The sequence below is a fragment of the Rana temporaria genome, chromosome 2 (assembly GCF_905171775.1).
Source record: "Rana temporaria chromosome 2, aRanTem1.1, whole genome shotgun sequence".
NCBI classification, from domain to species: domain Eukaryota; kingdom Metazoa; phylum Chordata; class Amphibia; order Anura; family Ranidae; genus Rana; species Rana temporaria.
The window spans coordinates 224,395,566-224,419,473 of record NC_053490.1 but is presented as its reverse complement, the minus strand read 5'-3'; the positions used below and the strand labels follow the sequence as shown (position 1 = coordinate 224,419,473).

At 40.1% G+C, this 23,908-nt stretch overlaps 1 protein-coding gene across 1 annotated transcript in view; it reads left to right on the top strand.

The window, feature by feature from the left end:
• DMD (dystrophin) overlaps positions 1 to 23,908 on the top strand; it is a 2,981,380-nt gene that overhangs the window by 1,243,853 nt on the left and 1,713,619 nt on the right. Inside the window, exons 34-35 of the mRNA XM_040336499.1 lie at positions 10,243 to 10,413; positions 23,388 to 23,567. Coding sequence (XP_040192433.1) covers positions 10,243 to 10,413; positions 23,388 to 23,567 — 351 coding nt within the window. The remainder of the gene's footprint in view (positions 1 to 10,242; positions 10,414 to 23,387; positions 23,568 to 23,908) is intronic.

Here is a 23,908-nt window from a genome sequence, read left to right as displayed (position 1 = left end):
CCCTAACTTTAGTCAGCAAGCATATTGCTGTCTACAGTATGGCTGTCGTTCCCGCGTCGAAATTCAAAATTTAACGTCGTTTGTGTAAGCCGTCCGGGAATACGGAAGTACGCTACGCGCGTCGCCGTTCAAAAAATGACGTCACGGCGCGCAAAACGCGGCGGGAGTTAAGAAACGGAGCATGCGCAGTAGGTCCGGCGCGGGAGCGCGCCTAATTTAAATGGCACACGCCCATTTAAATTGGCCCGCCTTGCGCCGGAGGCTGCCGGCGTAGTTTTCATCGCAAGTGCTTGGTGAATCAGGCACTTGCGATGAAAAATTGCGGCGGTGTAACGTATCTAGGATACGTTACGCCGCCGCGATTCTACGTGAATCTGGCCCTTGGTGTGGGGGACAAGTTGATAGTTGAGCTGTTGATATTTGGCACCTGGGGGAGGAAATAATGTGACATCCAGGCTGATGTGTGAGGAGGTGGAGAGAGCTGGATAGCCATAGGATATGGGGGCCAAAATATTACTTTGGAGATAGATTTGGGTGTCATCAGCATAGAGATGATATTGAAAGTCATGGGAGGCAATCAACGTATCCAGGGAGGTGGTATAGATTAAGAAAAGGAGAGGTCATTAAAAAAAGGAGGAAGCGAGCCAACCGGTTGATACATTAAACATGGCGGCCTCCTGGATTGCGCTGGGTTGTGTTAATGTCACGGGGGTCGTGGGGAAGGGACTGAATGGGGGCACACTAGGCTGTGTGGCCCGCGGCTTGGAGTGTATGAAGACACAAATCTGGAGACATCTCAGCGCTCTGCAGTCCTAGACCGGAGAGAAGGTCACCCACACTGGACAGGTATATAAGGAAAATTACTACAGGAAAGTAAGATTTCTTGGGAAACAGAAAGAGGTGAATGAGCAGTTTGCTGTTAACCTGATTGCGCAACATCCTATTAATGAATCTGAAAACCGAGTTGTATCGTGCGATGGAGGAGGTGGAGCTTTGGGTCATCCTAAAGTATACATCAACTTGGACAAAGAAACAAAATCTGTGGATATTTGTGGATATTGTGGGCTTCAGTTTAAACAGAAGCATCATCACTAAAATATGCAATAAAAATAACTTATGTCAAACTTATTTCAAAATAATAAAGGTGTATAATAATAATAATAATAATAATAAAAAAAAAGGAGAGGTCCAAGAACAGAATCTTGGGGGACCACGACAGGGAAAGGAAGAGGAGAGGAGGAAGTAGAGTTGTAAGTGACACTGAAGGAGCGGTGGAATGTGTAGAATGAGAATCAGCGAAGAGTACAGTCACAGAGACCAAAGTAGTGGAGTTTTTTTAGGAGAAGTGGGTGGTCCATCATGTCAAAGGCAGCAGAGAGGTCCAGGAGAAGTAGTACAGAATTGTGTCCGTTGGTTTTAGCCATTAATAGGTAATTTGTGAGTTTAAGGAGAGAAAAATCCAGACTAAAGGGGATTAAAAAGTTTGTTCATGGTCAGATGGTCACTAAGTCAGTTATAGAATAGTCTTTCAAGAAGTTTGGAGCAGAAGGCAAGTAAGGAGACGGGGCATAGGATGTTAAGATTGTCAGAGAGTGAGCGTAGCATTTGCAAGGGAGCAGGATCCAGGGGGCAGGTGGTTAGATGAGTGTTGGATAAAAGTTTAGCAACCTCATTAATACTAGCAGAGGGGAATGAAGGAAGTAGTGATTGTATTTATACACATGGGGAGGTTTCTGCGCATTAGAGATCTCCACATAATTTGTATCAATCTTATTTTTGAAGTGATTGGCGATCTTCTGGGCAGTGAGTGAATTACGGGATGGAGACAGTGGAGGACAGAGTAGAGTTTTAAAGGTAGAGAAGAGTTTACATAGACTGGATGAAAAGATGTTATAGAGTGTGATAATATAGGTCTGTTTGGCAGTGTGGGTGTTTGGGAGTGTCGAGGCAGGAATAGAATTTCAGGAGGGCAGATTTATATTGTTTGAAGTCTTCTTGGAACTTAGTCTTATGCCACGGACACTCAAGAGCTTGGCTACGTTTTCTAAAACTTCTGGTGTTGTCTGTTTGCCAGGGTTGTAGTGGTCAAGACCTGATTCTACGTGTAGTGGGGGGGGCAAGCTTGTCTAGGGAGGAAGACAGTGAGCTGTTGTAGACAAAGGTGGCTAGGTTGGGGCAGGACAGGGGTGACATTTTGTCATAGAGGTGATCCATAGCTGAGTAGAGAAGAGAGGGGTTAAGGTGGCAAAGGTTTCTATGGGTAACTGTTAGGCGGTTGGAGGGAGAGAAGGTGGAGACAGGAAGAGAACAAAACTAATAAGGTGGTGATCAGAGAGTAGGAGAGGATTGTTGGAGAGGTGGTATGGAGTGCACAGGTAGAAGAAGACAAGGTCAAGGGTGTTGCCATGGAGTGACCTGTATCCATTGCTTCAGGTCAAGGGATGAGGTTAGACTGAGAAATTTAGAAGTAATAGCAGTGTTAGGCCCAGATTCACATACATTGGCGCATATGTATGCTGGCGTAGCGTACCTAATATACGCTAAGCCGACATAGCGCAGAGAGGCAAGCACCGAATTCACCAAGCACTTGCCTCCCAAACTGCGCTGGGTTCCCTCGGCGAAAGCCGTCATAGGTGGAAGTGGGTGTGAGCCATGCTAATGAGGCGTGACCCCATGCAAATGATGGGCCGAGCGTCATACAAGTACTTAAAACAAATGGCGCATGCACCGTCCCGTGGACACAACCCATTGCGCATGCTCAGAATCACGTCGAAACAACTGCCTAAGATACGTCGAATCACTGCCTACGACGTGAATGTAACCTACGCCTAGCCATATTCACGGACTACGTAAACAACGTAAAATATGACGGCTGTGTTCCCTGGTCCATACCTTTGCATGAGTTGCGCCTCCTATATGGGGAATAACTTTACGCCGGACTACGACTTACGCAAACCGCGTATATTATGCGCCGGGCACAACTACGTTCGTAAATCGACGTATCTCCCTCATTTCCATATTTGAATAGGAAATCAATGGGAGCACCCCTTGCAGCCAGCGTAAATATGTGCCCGCGATACGCCGGCGTAGGAAAGTTACGTCGGTCGGATGAAGCCTATTTTCAGGCGTATTTTGGTTTCAGAGTACGGCGCATAGATACAACGGCGCATATTTGCACTTACGCATCGTTTTTTGAGATACGTCGGCGTAAGTGCTTTGTGAATCCGGGCCTTAATGTTAACAGGGATGTTGAAGTCACAAGAATAATTGTGGGGAGTTCAGAAGAAAGAATGTAGGGTAGCCAGGCAGAGAAGTCATCAAGGAAGGTTGATACTGGTCCAGGGGGCCAGTAGATGACAGCAATTCTTAGAGAAATAGGAAAGAATAGACAAATCCAATGTGCCTCAAAAGAGGAGAGTGTCAGAGAGGGAGGTGGGTGAAGTACCTGATAGGTGCTGCATGGGACTAGAAGGATTCCCACTCCACCTCCTTTCCGTCCACTTGATCTGGGGGGGAGGGGTGAGTCCAGAGAAGGCCACCATGGGAGAGGGAAGCAGGAGAAGTAGTATCTGATTTATGAAGCCAGGTTTCGGAAATGGCAAGTAGGTTAAAGGAATTTGTGATAAAGAGATGGAGGATGGTGAGTTTGTTACAAACAGAGCATGCATTCTAGAGGGCACAGGAGAAGGGGAGGCTGGTTTTGGAAAGAAGAGGAATACAGACAAGTTATGTGGGATGTGGCTGCTGCCAGAGGGTATAGGGAGATGGGAGCATTGGGAAAAACAGATGATGGAGGCCCAGGGTTTGGGGATATGTCACCATAGGTTAGGAGAAGTAGGAGGGTGAGGGAAGTAATGTGGGAGTGTGATTTATATGAAGGGGCATGCCTCAGAGTACTGGAGGTTTTATATGGATGTAGATAGAGCAAGAGTTGGTAGGAGCAGTAATAGAGAGAGGACAGAAGGCAGGGTTATATGTATAAGCAGTGGGGTGGAGAAGAGGGGTGAAGGTAAGAGAGTTTGAGGAGAGATGACGCAACTGTCAGAAGGAGTGGTAGAGAGCACATGTCGCAGAGTTAGGTGCTTTCCAGTGCAGTTTGCTATGCATGTTTGCTTTGTGCAATCGCAGAAGTGCAGAGCTTGAAGTGCATATCACTTGTAGAAAGAATCACTTAGAGAAAAAAGCCTTAAGGATAGAAGCCCCTGCAACAACATAATGGTTATGCACACAGGGCAACAGATAGAGAAGGTCACATACCAAAGAGACATACACAGATATAGCAAGCAGATCCCAGTTTCATTTAAAGGTGGAAGATGTGGTTGAGCTGACACATTCGCAGAAAAATAGCAAGCAGATCCTTTCATTTAAAAGAAAACTACAACAGCCTTATACTCATCTTGCCATACTTTGTTGTTTCTTTCTCTGTCGCAGCAGGCGGTAAAATCAGCTTTGTTGACAACCTGGGGAGTGGTGACATCACTTCCTTTGTAATGTAATAGTGCTTGTGGATAGCAATTGGCTGCTTGGCATGGGCACTGTCACAGGGAGAAGGGTCACATACTATCCCATACTACTGGCTGCAGAGGAAGAAGGAGCAGGGCGTGAGTGAGTATGATAGGATCAGGGGGTGTACTATGAAGAGACATTATTGTTTGCCATATTGTGTGTGCAAGAACAAGAAGTACACATAATGGAATTCCTCCCATAAATGGATTTAAAGTGATACTAAAGTCTCTTTTTTTTTTGTTAAAAATAACAAACATATTATTCGTACCTGCTCTGTGCAGTTGTTTTGCACAAAGCAGCCAAGATCCTTCTGTTTTTGGGTCCCTCTTCAGTGCTCCTGGCCCATCCCTCCTGTTCAGTTCCCCCACAGCAGGCAGCTTGCTATGGGGGCACCTGAGCTGGGTCACAGCTCCCTGTGTCCATTCAGACACAAAGCCGAGGCAAAGCCTGGCCCTGCCCCTCTCTTTTCTCATTGGCTAACTGACTTGTCGCGTGAGCCAATGGCACTTTGCTGCTGTCTCAGCCAAAGAGGAGGGAGGCGAGTCTCTTGTGCAACATCCCTGGATAGATATGGGGCTCATGTAAGTATTAGGGGGGTTGAGGGGGGCTCTTTATCTTCATGCATTCTATTCTAAAAAAACTTCTGCCTTTACAACTACTTTAAGTTATTGCTGTTATTGTCCTATAGAATACAAACACAGTAAATGCATTTTTTTCTGAGGTCATAATATATCCTAGCACCCACAGATAAAAATGTAAACATGTTATACTTATCAAGTATAACAATAGCCTGGCAGAGGTAATACAGATTGTTAAAATTCAGGAAAACTTGTCTGATTAAAATGTTGCTTCAGGCTTGCCAGCAGGGTGTTTGTCCATTAGCACTTCTACCTACACTATCTTCAGTCTACTGCACATTAGATTCAGAAATGTCACAGCATACATTATTTTAATCTGTTTCATTGCCATCTGCAGGACTCCCTGTGAATTCAGTATTAGTGTTAAGTCATTTTTATCTGAAACCAACAAAAGGTCTTTTTCATGCTATATACCCTGATACAGGGGTACTGTGCTATAAATCCAAACACCTTCCAGGTTGAAGACTATAGGTTAATATAAAAAGGATGACTAGGGAGTAGTTCTTAATTAAGCTGCCAAATTGCTTCAACCTTTTTATTTAAAGCCATTTGAAATAAGACATCCTTTTAATATTGGCACATAATGAGCTAGAACAGAAGTTGCTAAGGTGATGCTTGTAGTATGAAATAAGGAGTAAAGATTGCAGAGGAACCAGAAACCTATACATATCTCTGCCTAAAGCAAAAAGTTCCCCCAAGTGGGAATGAACGCCTACAGTCTTTCATAGAATTTAAAGAGCAGGGAAGGAATTTAACTGATTTGTGTACTGCGTATGAAACTTGCTCTTTTCTTGTAATCATCAGAATGAATATTGTTTTCTCCCATTTTAACTCAAAGCAAGATGTAGGAAATGTCAGGACACATTATTACTATTAATTTTATTATATCCCTGTAGGGAAGCCTTGGAAAACATGGGAACTAGCAATATCCACAGGTCTCTCTGGAGTTTGTATAAGGACAGACACTTACAGGATAAGGATGCCTATTTCACTGATATACATGTTTAGTCATTAAAGTAAAGAGGATAATGCATTTACACAGCACAAACACGATTGTTATTCCACAGATTTAACATGGAGAAAAGGCACCTGTTTAACAGTATTGACTTATTAGCTATTCATTGTTACAACAATCATAACATATCCATGTTGCTGTGTCATGGGCTGCACTATTCTGTCCCACTGAACCCCTTTCATCATTATTTTTTTACTTGTGCTTACAACTACATATTTAGTTTATATTTACAATAAAAATTCTAGCCGTAGACATGGGATCTCAGGTGAGTTTTAATGAAAAGCTCATAGTTGGTGGCAGTAAGGCCAATTAATCATTGGTCAGTTTAGAAAATGTTTACATAAATGTCTCCTAATATGATTTGGCGGAATCTGACTGTACTTCCCTTGTTCCTGCTATGTAGAAAACAAATAGACATATTCAAGAAACCTACATTTAAAGTGTTTTTGATGTTTTTTGCTCCCTAAATTTATTGGTTCATGCCTGTATATCTTTTAGCCCTCTACGGTCTATGAATGCCTGTTCATTTTTTTTGCTGCACTTGATTGCACGTGATTTCTATGAATACTCCTTTAAAGTGCATTTTATTTCAAATAAGAAGCAAAGGAAAGAACTTCATGCACATAACATGGCTGTTAAAAAATCTTTGTGCTGTAGATGGCAGCATTTCAACTCTACTTAAATTCATGCACAATATATAGACTTTAGTTTGCAGGGTAAGGCTTCAGAAAGTTTTGAGACAAGGGGAAAAAAAGTATAGCATTTACCTGTATCAACATGTACCCAAAAGACTACTGCCTGGTTGTTTAAGTAAATAAATAATACACTAGGGCAACATTTGAATGTAAAATGTCTGCTTTGAGATTGCCATTCATGAAGCTACTATCCCATGAGAAATGTGAGAAAACAGCATTTTTATGAACTCAATGCAATAGAAAAGCATACAATAACCATTATTTTCGAATAGCCCTTATTTTGAAATTGCAAGAATACACCTATATACAGTTTTTATTAGGCTTTAATTAGTATACACCATGGCTATTTGTCGTTTAATCTAGCTATTGAACTCAGTAGTGTAGTAACTAATAACTAATAGCACCGCATATTGGGAAGAATTTTAGCTTCTACAAACAAAATTATGATATTAGTTGCATGACACTGTTATGGTACCTAAACCAAACCTATATTTTCCTTATAGATTGTATCTTCCTCTTATCACTGGCCATTTGGCCATTTAACCATTTTAGTTGCCTGACTGTCTCTGTCCTCAGTACTGTGTGAAGCAAACATGAACTCTTTAGTTAAAGTGATTGTAAAGTCAGAAGTTTTTTTTATCTTAATGCATTCTATGCGTTAAAGTGGAGTTCCACCCATTTAAAAGTCAGCAGCTACAAAAACAGACACTCACCTGCTCCACAGTCCAGCGATAAGGCCGCCCAAAGCCTTGCTTTTTTCCCCCTCCTCTCTGCAGCGCCGGCATTGCAAGTGTTGGCATGCACGCTATGAATAGCCGGGCAATCTTTTGGGACCTGTGACATGTCCCAGAATATTCCAGGGAGGGAGGGGGGAGAGGTGAACTTCCTTCTGGCCCCACGGTACCAGGAGAGGAAGTGGGAGCTGGGTACCTGTGAAAACTCTATACCCGCCCCCCCCCCCCAAAAAAAAATGAAATGCCAAATGTTGCATGTCAGGGATTCACAAGTACTTAAAGTGGAAGTTACATTTTTGGGTGGAACTCCGCTTTAAGATAAAAAGCCTTCTGTGTGCAGAAGCCCCCCTAATACTTACCTGAGACCATTCTAGATCCAGCGATGTTGCACAAGACACTTGGCTGGCCGGGACTCCGCTCCTCATTGGCTGAGACAAAAGCGTGGTGCCATTGGCTCCAGCTGCTGTCCATCAAAGTCAGTCAGCCAATGAGGTGGGCTGGGCTGTGGCTCCATGTCTGAATGGACATAGGGAGCTGTGGATCAGCTTGGGTGCCCCCATAGCAATCTGTTTGCTGTGGGGGGCACTCAATAGGAGGGAGGGAGCGTTAGCACTGAAGAGGGACCCGAGAGAAGTGGAGGATATAGGCTGCTCTGGGCAAATCCACTGCACAGAGCAGGTAACTATAACATGTTTGTTATTTTTCCCTAAAAAGAAAAGGAGACTTAACAACCACTTTCAGTCAGAAGTTTTGATCTGCATATTTGTCCTGTGACAGAGAGTACTGAAGCCATTTGATCATCCTAAAAAAATAGCCATTTACCATTTCAGAATGAGGTCAGCAGTGGCAGCCTCCATATTAAATTAAGAACACTGAGAGTGTTATGTTATGGAGGTGACAAAAAAGGTGGTTGTGCCATCATCCAAATCAGAAGCTTGCAGTCTACAATGGCAATACTATATCCCTATAAATATGGTACAATAAGTGAGTATTGCCACCCTAGCATAAAAAAAAATGTGTTACTGGCAGGATCACACATACATTGAAAAATACATAGATACATAGATAAAACAGTAGATGAATAAATAAAATGAATGCAGCTACTACATCTATTGACTGGTAAGATGAATCCTTATATTAAATTTTCCTTCTTAGGGGTAGATACTCTTTAAATTCAATTGTCCATTAGGAATGTGTGACTGCATCCTCTGTAATGTTATGGTATTTATGTTGTAGCTATGTAATCAAAAAGTGGAGAACGATTTAATTGAATGTGCATTAGTTGGGGCACTATTCTGCTCTCTTTGGTGTTATTTGTTTCTGGCTTTTAACCGTTGGTCATGATGTTTGAGACTAGGATTTAAAGAGAAACAATGGGGGTTATTTACAAAAGACAAATCCACTTTGCACTACAAGTACAAAGTGCACTTGAAATTGCACTAAAAGTACACTTGAAAGTGCAGGCACTGTAAATCTGAGGGGTAGATCTGAAATGAGGGAAAGCTCTACTGATTTTTTTCATCCAATCATGTGCAAGCTAAAATGCTTATTATCCTTGCATTTCCCCCTCGAATCTACAGCGACTGCACTTCCAAGTGCACATTCAGTGCAATTTCAAGTGCACTTTGCACTTGTAGTTTGCACTTGTAGTGCAAAGTGGATTTGCCTTTAGTAAATAACCCCCAATAAGTTACTTGTTGTTTATATTGACTTGGTACTATATTGACACCGGTATATTTAAATCTCCTGAGCTTTTTAAAAAAAATCTTAGCCCTTTCCAATTAATAGTAACAGCTGTGAGAGTGTTGGCTTCCTGCCTTGGTCTCTGGTCAGAAACTGAGGGAACAAGTAAGAAAGTGTGCTTGTGCTGTCATTTAAAATGATTGTCAGTGCCCATAAACTAATTTATTCTTGTCTACTGCTTATTGAAGCTTATCTATGCTGAGCTATACTTTGAAATAATTGTTTCACATTTAAAAGTATGATATAATAAATCATTAAAGCTTGTGGATTTTGCATACTTTTAAACATTGTTGTTTTATAAAAAAAAATGAGACTTTTCATTTTGCAAAGTGAGTATTCACTAAGCTTGTTAAATAATTTAAAGTACATTTGCTAACAAAAATCCTGGTTTTAGTCTAACCTCCCTTTCACATTATTGGGTAATTAAAGTGAACGCATCTTACGCTCATGTACTCATTCACTTTGAGAAAATTGAACATAAACTTTTCAAAATGAATATTCACCGTTTTGCTAAGTGAACATCACCTACACATTCAGAGTTGTGTTTTTTCTTTTGTTTTAGTCATTAATATTTTTTGTGAAAATGATTTTCTATTAAAGCAGAGTGAGTCTGTTTTAGTAAATACATATCTAGATTTAATTATGTATTTTAATATTTGCCTGAAGTTGGACTTTTCAATAATGGAGTTTCATGCTTATTCAACAAAGTACAACACATTTTACAAAATGTAGCAAAAAACAACATCAAATATTTCTATTAGGTAACTAAAAATTATAATTCAATTGGTTGCTTCATTTTGCACACATCCATTGCTTTCTGCACTGCCATATTAAATAAGCTTGTTTCATGTGCTGTTTCACAACTTGTTTCAGCCGTTGAACATTTTTATGTGAATTTTTCTTCTAATCAGGTGACTGAGGGGAAGCAGGTCTTGGAAAAATGCCTAAAATTATCAAGAAAGCTCAGGAAAGAAACAAGCAGCTTGACTGAATGGCTAGCAATGATAGACACAGAGGTAACAAGGAGATCCTCTGAGGAGGGCATGCCAACTAACTTAGAGGAAGAGATTGCCTGGAGCAAGGTGAGCAATCCACAAATCTCCATTCACTTACATCTTTATAGAAATTTCTGACTTCCAGGTAAAGAACAGAATAAAATCCCATGTACTCAACATGAAAGAAAATCAGCTTTATCAAAGTGTTTGAACTATTCCTTTTGCCTACATCAACCAGTAAAATGCATCCTTTCACTCTGCAAATGCTGTATAAGAGAATGAAAAGGAGAATAGGATCAGTTGCATTGGCTATGGGCAACAAGAACCATTTTACTTCAGGCACTTTGATTGCTAAGGGCCAGCATCTAATATATTTATTTTCTCACACAAGTTATTTTGCTTCATGTTTTCTTACTCATAAAATGCACAAATGTAAAAAAAATCAATTAACTGACTAAAATATGAAATTCTTTATTAATAACGGTCAAATATTTGTAGCAATGTCTCTTAAATGAAACAGAGAAAATAGCAAACTCTAATAGCTTTCTATATTGCAACTGTAATGCAGCCAGACTGCAAAATTGTGGACCCTTTTTTAAAAAAAAAATTGACCACTTAAGGACCGGAAGATTTCCCCCTAAGGACAAGGCCATTTTTTGCGATAAGGTGATGCATCACTTTAACTGACAATTGCACGCTGTACCCAAACAAAATTGACGTCCCTTGTCCCCACAAATAGAGCTTTTTTTGGTGGTTGTTGGTCACCTCTGCAGATTTTATTTTTTGCTCTTTAAAACAAAAAAGATCAACCATTTAGAAAAAAAACTATATTTTTTACTTTTTGCTATAACAAATATGCCCAAAAAATAAATATAAAAAAAATGTCTTTCTCAGTTTAGGCTGATATATATTCTTCTACATATTTTTGGTAAAGAAATCCCAGTAAGCTAATATTGACTGGTTTGCGCAAAAGTTGTACCGTCTACAAAATAGGGAATAGATTTATGGCATTTTTATTATTATAATTTTTTTTACTAGTAATGGCGGTGATCTGTGATTTTAGCTAGACTGCGACATTGCAGAGGACAGATCGGAAACCTAACTGACATTTTCAACACTTTTGTGGGAACCAGTTACATTATTACAGTAATCAGTGCTAAAAATATGCACTGTTATTTTACTAAAGATGCTGGCAGGGAAGGGGTTAACATCAGTGGTGATCAAGGGGTTAAATGTGTTCCCTGCAGGTGTGCTATAATTGTATGGGGGGTGGGCTGCCTAGAGAAACACACAGATCCATCTTCCTGCATAGCAGAAAGACAGGATCTGTGTGATCTCGGATTGTAGCAAAAAAACGAAAAGAACTCTGGACAGCCGCACTCCAAAATGACTTAAAATAAAGTTGGTCTTTTAATGTAAAAAGTACATACAGGCACTGCAAACAACGGGTACAGAATGGCCGACGCGTTTCACGCTGCAATTCAGCGCTTAGTCATGGCATGTCTGTTGATCTGTGTGATCTCCCCTGTCAGAACGGAGATGTGCCTTATTTACACAGACAGATCCCCGTTCTGTCACTGCAGGGAACGATCGCAGGTGGCCAACGGACATCGAGTCTGCTCCGCTGGCGAGTGGGCACGCGCCCACAAACTACAGTTCCCGAGCTGATGTACAATGACGATGATTCACGGAAACGAGCCGACCTGCCGCAGTACAATGACAGCGACTGGTCGGCAAGTAGTTAAACACTAGAGAGCTGGACTGCTGCTCAACTCAGAGGACATCGGACTGGGTCTCCAGCAATACAATAGCCCCCTGCCCAGCACTCATATTTTCTGAGCAGGACTATTTATTGAAGCACTGGGCAGGGGTTGTGTCAGACCTGCAGAGAGCTGGTTATCTGCATTGAGCAGAGGTCCAGCTCTCTATTGTACTTCAACACAGGGTATTTTGAAGCCGCAGTGTGATGTTCTCATATTATACATTCCCTTAAATGTTTGAACTAAATGTTCCCTTTTTTAGTATATATATTGTTTTAGACCCAGTAATGTCATTGGGTCTGTGTGCTGTTCTTTGCTTGTTTGTTCTCTCAGGATCCTTCTTAAGCAGTATGCTAGCTCCTGGGAGGGCTTATGCAAATGTTAAGTCAGCTTGATGGGTGAGCTGGTGGGTGACTACGTAAGCTCAAGAGATAGGTTTCCCTAGTAAGACTGCATGTAAACCCCCATGTTACTGCCCAAACATGACACTGAGTCTAAATGATTGACAGTGCTGAAAGGTGCCAAGGACAGTGAGAATTAGGAGGTGAGAGCTAGATGGTGCATGAAGTAAGTCAGCTGAGAAATGTGGAGACCTCAGTATATATACCTTGCTTCAACTTCTAATGCACATTGTATGGAAGTAAAGTGTCCAAAGAAATTAGACTAATTGTATTCGGAAAAGACCCTATACAAGTGTGCAATAAAGTAGGTAATATTACATACTAAAAAAAGAAAAATTTTGAAATGCACATCTCCAATGGCATGTTATATCAGTCCCACAAAAGATGGTTACAGGAATAAAAACTTTCCAATGAATAGTTCATTGATCAAATAGTGTAACAGCACCAATGTAATAAAGGTAAATGCAAAGTAAGAGACACAAAACATGGTACATCATATTGTAGTAAGTATAATTATTTTCAGAAAAAAGTAAGTTAATAGTTGCACTCACAAGATCATATATAGTCAGAGTTATCATGTTGACAAGGGCAACAAGATCTCAGGCACACTTCAGGTATTTAAAACTTCATTCAGGTATCCAATTAAAAATTGGGTTTGAAGATGCATTAAAAGTAAAATAATTATTTACTGATTAAAAACAATAGTTTCATTGTCATCTTACAGACATAGAAAGCACTTGTGCATGGTATGGCCTTTGGGTTTTGTGCTTGAGCCTGTTGTGGCAATAGGCTTGACAAAGTTTGATCCCAAAACAACCTAGCAATAGGATCTGAAAATATAACTGCAGAGATGCCACTGCCCAACACCTTCAGTTAGGTAATCTGCCCCCCCCCTACATTTGAAAAGAACTGTGCCTGGATAAGTAGCCACAGCAAGCTCAGGAACAACATCCAGGGGCCATGTACAGATGCTTTCCAGGTCTGTAAGATATGAATGGAATTGCTGAATTTATTTATTAAAGAATGATTTTACATTTAATGTACTATTTGCTGCCCCTTTTTTTCAGAGTAGTTTGGATAATGGAATATGATTTTGAATACCTAAAGTGGCATTGCCCCTGGTAAACATAATAATCCTGATAGTTATGGAAATTTTGTGGGTGCAACTATTAGGTTACTATTATATTATTATAGAACTATGTTATTTACCCGAAAAAACACAATTGAAATACAAAGTAAGGCTCCTCTCACAGTATTGCGACTTTAAATACAATTTGAGTTGCACAGAATTGCATGAAAATGGAAATCACATTGTTTTCATCAATGCAAGTGTAGCGCACTGCTCCTGTTGAACAGGCGCTGCTTTAAATTTATTGGGGTCTGAGCTGTTATTTGGCTCAGATAAAAGTGATTGGGGGCGATTTAGCCTCTGTTTCAGGCGTTACTGTGCCGGGAGTATCCACCATTGTTCGCCTTGGGGTGTCATTACAACTCTAGGCCAAGGGTGGCAGCAGCAAGGTCAAGATACATTGAGTGTCCCCCTCGGCAGAGAATCAGTGGGAGTAGTTGCTCGCTGTGCATTCTGGGGAGGGGTACTTAAGGGACAGACACCATTAGGGCATGGTCAATGTCGGTCTGTCATCCCACGCACCTCGTGGCCTGCCTGGTCTGAGGTGTGTGTCCTGAATCCTGGTTCCGGGACCACGTTGGCCTGGGGCTGTGACTTTGTTTGTAGGCCCAGTAGTCTGGCTGGGGCCTGCCTTGCAAAAGTTGATCCTGTGCTGTCCATCCTGCGGGAGGAAGCCACTTGATGAAGGAAGCCAGGGGAGGACCTATCCTGGAGAGGGCCATGCAAGAGGCTGGTACCTTGGGAGAAGGCCTGGAAACTTCATTGAAGGATGCACCGAACACCGAGAGGCTTGATAGTGTCACCTGTCGGGTCTAAAAGTTCTACCAAAGCTAAGCTGAGGAGATCCGGGTGCTGAATCCTGTGGCAGAGGTGAGTAATACCCACTCTGGCTAGAGTGGCGATGAGAACTGTTCGCTGGAAGCAGGAGTGTTTCCCTATTTGTGATTATGCACCTGAACCTACCTACTCTTCCACCCTTCACCCTTCTTTTCTAAAGTTCTTTAAAATAAATCAAAGAAAAAAGAAGTGCATGGTGTGGACATTGAAATTCTTCAGACTCTCCTTTTACCCTGGACAGCGAGAATATAGAGGTAACGTGCCACCCAAAATATAACCAGCAGCTCCTACGGGGCTAGAGCTACACAAGTTTCCTGTACTATTGATTTCAGTGCAGTTTTTGCCCCATAGAAAATGAAAACCACTTCAAAGTATCATCCAATTTGCATCACATAGTTGCAACAAAAGTTGGATCTAAATTGGATTGCAGCAGTGTGAATCTAGCTTAAAGAAGATAGTAACACATTTAGCTGTCAACATATGTTGTAATTGTAGTATAATTGTAGAGCTGTCAACATGTGTACTTGCTGATCCCTAGGCAGAATCTATGTATATATCCCTAATCAGAGTTGGCCAAACGATACCTAGGAAATCTTCAATACAAAGAGACAAATAGTAAAATTCATATCATAAGAACAAATAAAGATTTTACATTTTGCAATAATAATGATGATTAGAAACCCCAGTAAAATGTCCCCATGTCCAGCTTGGGCACAGGGGAACTGTCTGTCTCGGTTTAATAGAATATCTATGCCGTGATATTGTATGACAAATTTTGCATGGGTTTTCTTATTACAAAAGGATTGCAGGGACACGTAAGCAAGTATTCTATATGTGTGCTCTGATTTGTAAGGTGATGTTTAATACCGTGTTTCCCCGAAAATAAGACACCGTCTTATATTTATTTTTCCTCAAGAAGACACACTATGTCTTATTTTCAGGGGATGTCTTATTTTTATTAAGCAGCGGCTTTACTGGTGGTTGTGGGGGGTGAGAGAGACCCACAGAATGTTGTTGGGGGGAGAGAAACCCACACTGCTGAGTAAAACGGGAGCCACAGCTTTACTTCTTCCCCTGAGGATACACAATACCTAAAGCAGAGCGTCCTGCTCCTCACTTCACTGAGGAGACTTTTACTTTCACTTCCTATTTCTCAGCTTGCAGCATGCAAAGAATCACTGTCTAATTTTCGGGGTATGGCTTATATTGCGCAAATGCTTAGAAAACCTGCTACGGCTTATTTTATGGGTATTATTTTCGGGGAAACACGGTACTATAAGTATTACATTCATCAGGCTTAGTAAAGGTGTTGCCCTTGATAAAATTGGTACATTCGAAATATGAAAATGAGCCTTTTCTCAGTTCACAAAATGTGTGGGAAACTTCAAATTTAGGTTTAGCAGCATGTAGAATCTTATCTCTAATTGTTTTTACATGTTTCACATGTTTTTCCAATTTAGCACTTGCCAGTCATAGTTTGATGTGGTGTCAGGTTGATGGTTGTGTGGCAGAGAGACATTGAAACCCTGCTAGCTTTTGATAAGCACATCAATAGGGCTCATCCACAAGTTCATTTCAACATGACATTATATATGACAGGGATGGCAATTATTTTTTGTACTCTAAGGGGATAATTGGTGGATCTGGACTGGTGACAGATTTACATGTAAAACCATCATATTGCAGCCAGTTACTGGCTTTTTAAAACTTTCACCCATTCTCTGTTTTTGTATTGATTGTATTGATTGTAAAGAGTCAATTCATCAGATTAGATAGGATTATGAATGACCCAGATAGCCATGAGAAGTTCAGACAGGAGATCAAAAATAAATTTAAGCAAATATCCAGAACCACTTCTAAAAGGGGTTCAATCAAATCTTGATTCTACGGATGAACTGCAAATTATGGTGAAGAAAACAAGAATTATGGTTTTGTGCTCTGCTTTTCTGCGTGGATATTTTATTGTATTTTTTATTGTATTTTCTTTTTGTGTTTTCTTTTTTTCCCTATTCATACGAACCAAGGTGGATACAGCATCGATTCGATACTGCATCTGTCCCCCCGCCACCTCTGTACTGAGAACCGAGCCATCGAACACCGCTGATGGCTCGGTTTTCACGGATCCCCCAGAGGAGAGCTGCTGACTGCCAGTCAGCATCTCTCCGCTCTGCTCCTCCATGCTTATTGGAGCACTGAGCTGTGGAGGGGCGGGTAGCGGTCATCTCAGTCTCTCAGCGGTATGCTGAGACAGGTATCAGTCCAGGCAACTGGTGGATCCAGACTCCCATTGTTGTCATGATACGGTGCCTGGACTGATTCCTGTGATGTCAGCAGAGAGCGAACTTCAGACTGCTCTCTGCTAAAAACGGGTCACAGGAGTGCAAAATGAGAAGCCCAACAAAACAAGCTCAGGCTGGACTTTTCCTTTAAAGCGGGGGTTCACCCTAAAAAAAATTCTAACATTACATCCAGCATACGAACGACATTTACAGTATGCAGGTCTTTTTTTCGCCGTACATACCGATATAGTGTGATTTTCTCCCCGGCTTCCGGGTTTTGATTCCCGCGGGACTGGGCGTTCCTATCCCTGGGTTAGATGATTGACGTGTTGTGAAAAAGTTCCCATGTCGCACAAGGCGCGCCACCAGTTTTCCATAAATAGCCGAGCTGCGAGTCCGCGCTATACGGCGCCATGCACAGTCAGCTCTACACAGCGGGCGCAGGCGCTGTATAGCGCCAACTTGCAGCTCGGCTATTTACGGAAAACTGGTGACGCGCCTTGTGCGACATGGGAACTTTTTCACAACACGTCAATCATCTAAACCAGGGATAGGAACGCCCAGTCCAGCGGGAATCAGAACCCGGAAGCTGGGGAGAAAATGACACTATATCGGTATGTACGGCGAAAGAAAAAAAAAGACCTGCATACTGTAAATGTCGTTCGTATGCTGGATGTAATGTTTTAATTTTTTTTTTAGGGTGAACCCCCGCTTTAATTTCCATTGGCACATTCAGATTTGATATATAAGCACGCAGAATGAATCTCACAATTAGAAAAAAAGGATTGTATGTGCTGATTAACCCACATATGAAGTTCACAACATGTTTTTGGTGGCTAAAAAAAGCTTTATTTCTAGACATGCAATTAGTTTCATTCCGATTTCGTTCTTTAACAATTTTTGACAAATCCGTTAATTCGGAAACCTCTGAATTAACGAAAAAGAACGTAATAAATTAATAATAATACATACAGTAGCAATAATGATAACTTATATTATTTATTATTAATTCAATCCTTTCCATTTGTTAAATGCGGCATTCGCTATTTCGGATAATTCGTAACTTTGGATAAATTTGTATTCGTTACGTTCACTAACAGCCAAATTTGAAAGGAAATTTCAATACCTATAATTTAGTTAGTTATTATTAGTTAGTTGGTTAGTTATTATTTAGAATTTTTGGATTTTGGGATTTTCTTTCTTATTTTTGGATTTTCGGATTTTAGAATTTTAGAATTTACGATATTTCGAATTGTCAAATTTACTAATCTATGAATTGCGATCATAACAAATGACCTGAAAAATGAAAAAAAAAAAAAAAATTAAATATTTTAATATTTTTTTTCCTGCAGTGCACATGACTATTAATGTTTAAAGCATTTAACAAATGGAACGGACCGTGTAAAAAATTAAAATAAACAAATAATAATAACACACATTATCGTTTGTTAAAACGATAACGAATATACCTGAAATTTGAACGAAAATGCATTGGGCGAAAACGAAAACGAATATATATCATACTTTTTGTTTAATAACACTGAATTGTGGAAAGCATATTATTATTATATTTACTGATATTTTCCCCATGTTGTTCTGTTCACTATAGTTCTGTTTAACCACTTAAGACCTGGACCATTATGCAGGTAAAGGACCTGGACAATTTTGAAAAAAATTCAATATTTTTTACTTTTTGCTATAATAAATATCCCCAAAAAAGATATAAAAAAACATATTTTTCCTCAGTTTAGGCTAATACGTATTCGTTTACATATTTTTGGTTTGCGCAAAATGTTTAGTGTTTACAAAATAGGGGATAGTTTAATGCCATTTTTATTTATAATTTTGTTTTACTACTAATGGTGGCGATCATCGATTATTTTCATGACTGCAACATTATGGCGGACACATCGGATACATTTTTGGGACCATTGTCATTTTCACAGCAAAAAGTGCTATAAATTACTGTGAAAATGACAATGCAAGTGAAGGGGTTAACCACTAAGGGGCGTTAAGGGGTTAAGTGTGTCCTAGTTTGTGATTCTTACTGTAGGGGGGCGTGGCTGGACGTGTGACGTCACTGATCGTCATTCCCTATGACAGGGAATAGATGATCAGTGACAAGCCACAGAGAACAACGGGGAAGGTTTGTTTATACTCACCTCTTCCTGTTCTTCAGCTCCTGTAACCCGATCGCGGGCCGTCGGGTCCACGGGTCCCGCGTGCGCAGTCACGGCGTACACGACCCACGGCTGGGCACTTAAAGGGCAACGTACCTGTATGTGCTTGTGCCCAGCCGTGCCATTCTACCGACATATATCGGCGTTAGGCTGTCCTCAAGTGGTTAAACCTGCTTTATTAGAATAGCCTTTAGTCTATATATGTCCGCAAACTAGTCTTTTCTTCCTTCTGTAAACAAGGGACGTGGATAACATATACAGAGCCCCAGAACAAAACCTATACAGGAGCCTACTTGTATTTTCTGCAAAAATGTTGTCCCCAATTTGATTTTGAGGTGTCCAGGTTTAATATGAATATAGGCAACATTTTAACCATTTATTGTATCTCTTCATGTGCCTTCTGAATATCATAATCAGATAATAGAGTGAAAAATAAGACTTCAATTTTTTTTATAAAAAAAAGTAATTTCTTTATTTATTATAAAATGTAACATGAGAGCACAGCTGAAAAAAAAACCCAGTCACAGATGACCCCTCTCCCATGCACCCTTCTTCAAATATAGATGCAAACTGCTCCTGCAATTGCAAGTGAATTACACACTCCCACAAGTTAAGATTCTTGTGACAAAATTGCAATAGTAATAATAAGTTACTGCTGCAAGAAAACAATAATGTATATGAGAGGAAAATGTGACTAGAAAACACAGCTGATTCTAATTACTAGTTCTTGACTTTTAAATCAACCCTGGTAGGTGACACCCTATGCTGTTCAATATTTTTTCTCATTTTCACTTCTGTATCCTGCAGAGAAGTCTATAAAAAACACCAGTCTGTCTAAATCTTTGATTAATACCAGGATCTTCTCTATTAGTGTTTAGAACAAATGTCACATTTCAAGGAACAAATTGCATATCCTTCCAGCCTTAATATATTACAACCAATGTGCCAATCATTTTGAAACAAATGCAGCATTTACTAATTCATTCAAATGTCCTCGATTTAATTGCCTTGAAATGGCAGTACTGCTTACTTTACTTTGCAGCAGCATGCAATGCAAAGCAAATTTTATGTTATCAAAAAACTTTCAAATTTTAGATTAGTTTTTTACTGTTTTTCAATTTAGAAAGATCAAGAAAGATTGTTTGCATGCAGTTACCTATCACAGCCAGATAGATGCTGATTGGTTGGCATGGGTTTATGGCAAATTTGTATGGCAATTTTTTATGGCAAATTTTTACCAATTTACTAAAGGAGCAAAGCATGTTAATTTTCAAAACAAACTTTCATCTTGCAAAATAAACTTTTACTTATCTGCAGAACTTTTAATTGCATGTAATTTGATGATTAAATTGGTACAGCACATGGATGCTCCACTGTGATCTGATCAGGTCTCTTTTAAATTGCACAGGGCAGTTAAAGCCTAACTCCAGGTTTGATTTAACTTTAAAAAACCTTTTGGTTTGGACCAAGCTGGTACAAAATAACTATTTTCTTCACTAATAAATGCTTCTGCTCTCAGTGCTGTATAAACTGTATATATCATCAGCTACATACAGTATGCAGAGCTGTGTTCTAGCAGCGGTACAAGGAGTCCCTTTCCCATTCCTGGAAAAAAATTGTGCTGCTTGGTGTTTTAAGAAAGAATACAAGACTTCTTCTGTTTGGTTAAGGCAGAGATTCCGACATAATCTGCCTGCCTCTCTAACTCAGCCATTCAGAGGAAGCATAACATTAATTTATAAAAGTACAAGGCCTCCTGTGGATGGTTGATCAGTGGTCAGCTTGACTCAGTTTTGTTCTGAGAATAAAATGGGAGTGCTCATACCACTGACAGGATAGAATGCTGTAAACTGTGGGTAGCTGATGCTACATATAGTTTATGCAGTGCTCCCAGCAAGAGCATGTACTAGTGAAGGAAATCGATTGTTTGGAGCAGCTTGTTCAGCATTAACTATTTAAAGTTAACCACTTACCCCCCGGACCATATTGCTGCCCAAAGACCAGAGTACTTTTTGCGATTCGGGACTGCGTCGCTTTAACAGACAATTGCGCGGTCAGGCGACGTGGCTCCCAAACAAAATTGGCGTCCTTTTTTTCCCACAAATAGAGCTTTCTTTTGGTGGTATTTTATCACCTCTGCGTTTTTTATTTTTTGCGCTATAAACAAAAATAGAACGACAATTTTGAAAAAAATGAATATTTTTTACTTTTTGCTGTAATAAATATCCCCCAAAATATATAAAAAAACATTTTTTTTCCTCAGTTTAGGCCGATACGTATTCTTCTACATATTTTTCGTAAAAAAAAATCGCAATAAGCGTTTTTATGGATTGGTTTGCGCAAAAGTTATAGCGTTTACAAAATAGGGGGTATTTTTATGGCATTTTTATTAATATTAATACTAGTAATGGCGGCGATCAGCGATTTTTTTTTCGGTATTGCGACATTATGGCGGACACTTCGGACATTTTTGACACATTTTTGGGACCATTGGCATTTTTATAGCGATCAGTGCTATAAAAATGCATTAGATTACTATAAAAATGCCACTGGCAGTGAAGGGGTTAACACTAGGGGGCGGGGAAGGGGTTAAGTATGCCTGGGTGTGTTCTTACTGTGGGGGGGGGGGGGTGGCCTCACTAGGGGAAACACTGATCTTCTGTTCATACATTGTATGAACAGAAAATCAGCATTTCCCCTGCTGACAGGAACGAGAGCTGTGTGTTTACACACACAGCTCCCGTTCCCCGCTCTGTACCGAGCGATCGCGTGTGCCCGGCGGCGATCGCGCCCGCCGGGCACACGCACGGGAGTCGGGGGCGAGCGGGGGGCGCGCGCGCGCCCCTAGTGGCGGCTTTTAGGCAGGACGTCATATTACGTGCTCTCGCCTAGGAGAGCCACCTTGTGGACGTATTTTGACGGTGCGGCGACGGCAAGTGGTTAAATCAAATCTAGAGTTCAACTCTAATAATTTTTAACATGTTTTTGGCTATTGAGCTCTGTGTTTATTAAGAATTGTTCTCATTTCACTAAAGATTACAGGAACAATCTTTTGTACTTGCATCCAACATGAAATCAAGATAGACAAGACCAGACTAGCAGTTGTAGTGGACTAGGTTATATCAAAACAGAATACATATATAACCATGTATGGTTAGTCGAGAAGGCCCAGGCAATAGTATATACTTATACCCATAGCTTAAAACATTATGTTCTAACAGTGTAAAGAAAAAATGACAGACGGTAATGCTGTCTATGCATGGCCTGATTATGTAGTAATGTTAGGAAGACACACTTACAGTAATTGACAAGAACTAATAGCGGTTAAGATAATGGAGTACTTTATTAGTTTAGTGAATTTGACTGTTGGGCATATGAGTACCTTTTATACTAAATTGATACATGTCAAGTAAAATCTTTGGCTTCTAGTTTGAAATAACTTCAATGCATCACATTTTCTAGCAGCAGCAGAAAAGTTAATAACAATGATTTTTACATCATCTTATCAACTGATAGATTTTAAAAAATCTTTGATATTTTGATATTTCTTTAAAAAATAAATATTAAACTATACCAGGCTTGACATTGGTACCTTGCTGTTTCAATATGTTTATTGATTTGTCTTTGTTTATGGATATGTATATGTGCACATCTGTGTATCTTTAAAATGTTCATCTACTTTCAGTCTCGGTCCTTTAAAATAATTGGATGGCAGAGTCAAACTGCATGCTGTGGAGTTCAGCTATAATATCTGTTGGTGGGATAGATCTTAAATAGGTTGTAAACATGTTAAGGGTTTTGCACAGAGGGGCCCGATCTTCCTTTTCTGGGGTCCCTCCATGGCATTCCTGTCTCCTTCTCTTCTAGAGTGCCCTGACAAAGAAGCACTTTCCCTGGGGGCACTCGTGCGGGCGCACTCCTGTGTCCTGCTGCTGCGCCCATTGGCACAGATAGCAGGACCCGGCCCCGCCCCGACTCCCACATCATTGGACTTGATTGACAGCAGAGGAAGCCAATGGCTCAGAGGGTTTACAACCCTTTTAACTATTGTCCTTTTCCTTTCCCCATATCCATGAAGAAACCCTACTCACTCTGAACTGGGTTTGTCGCATCCTTTGGAGTTGGTTCTGTCTCCTTCTCTTTTACAAACAACTATTCTTTACATTGGCTGCCTTTGTGATTCAATTGTCTGTATCTGTCCATTTGGTGTTGACATCTGGCCTGCTTTCAACTTTATATATCTGTCTATTTATCTATCTATTACACAATAATGTTCTAATAAGTCAGGAATTTGAGGTCTATAAAATGGTTAATGTTATGTATTTTTAAGGAAAGTCAGTACAATGCGATAACAGTCATAGTATGCTGTTCACAATATGGAAAAAAATATTAACAAGCTGACCAAAGAAAACAAATATCTTTTAGTGCTATTAAATGCTGGAATAATGTACCCTGATCTAAATATCTCCCTACAGACAATACAAAAAGAGATTGAAAAGCGACAGCAGCAATTAAAGAACATTCAAGACTTAGGGGATTCACTTAAAGCTGTTATTGGTGAACATGGCAACCTGGTTGATGATAAACTTAGTCTACTGAATAGCAATTGGCTGGCAGTAACATCAAGAGCTGAAGAGTGGTTCTGCCTTTTGTTGGTGAGTACAACCCTGCTTTTATATTATAACAAACAAATAATAGTAGTCCATATAAAGGTGAATATAAGTAGTATCTACAGCTATAGCTACAGATATATTGTAAACATTATCACATAACTACATTACTTTACACGAAGAAGCAATCTATATAAACATTGTTTACAAAAAGATACATGTTACATTATGTATGAAGATCTTCTAAATTGTCTGTACTTCTCATAGAACATTGTTATCTCAACATAATAGTGAATACTGTGCCTTTTTTTTTCTATGGAAAAGGGAAAGTACATATCAATGTAGTCAATATGGTAATTTGAATTTATGCAATTAAAATGAAACCT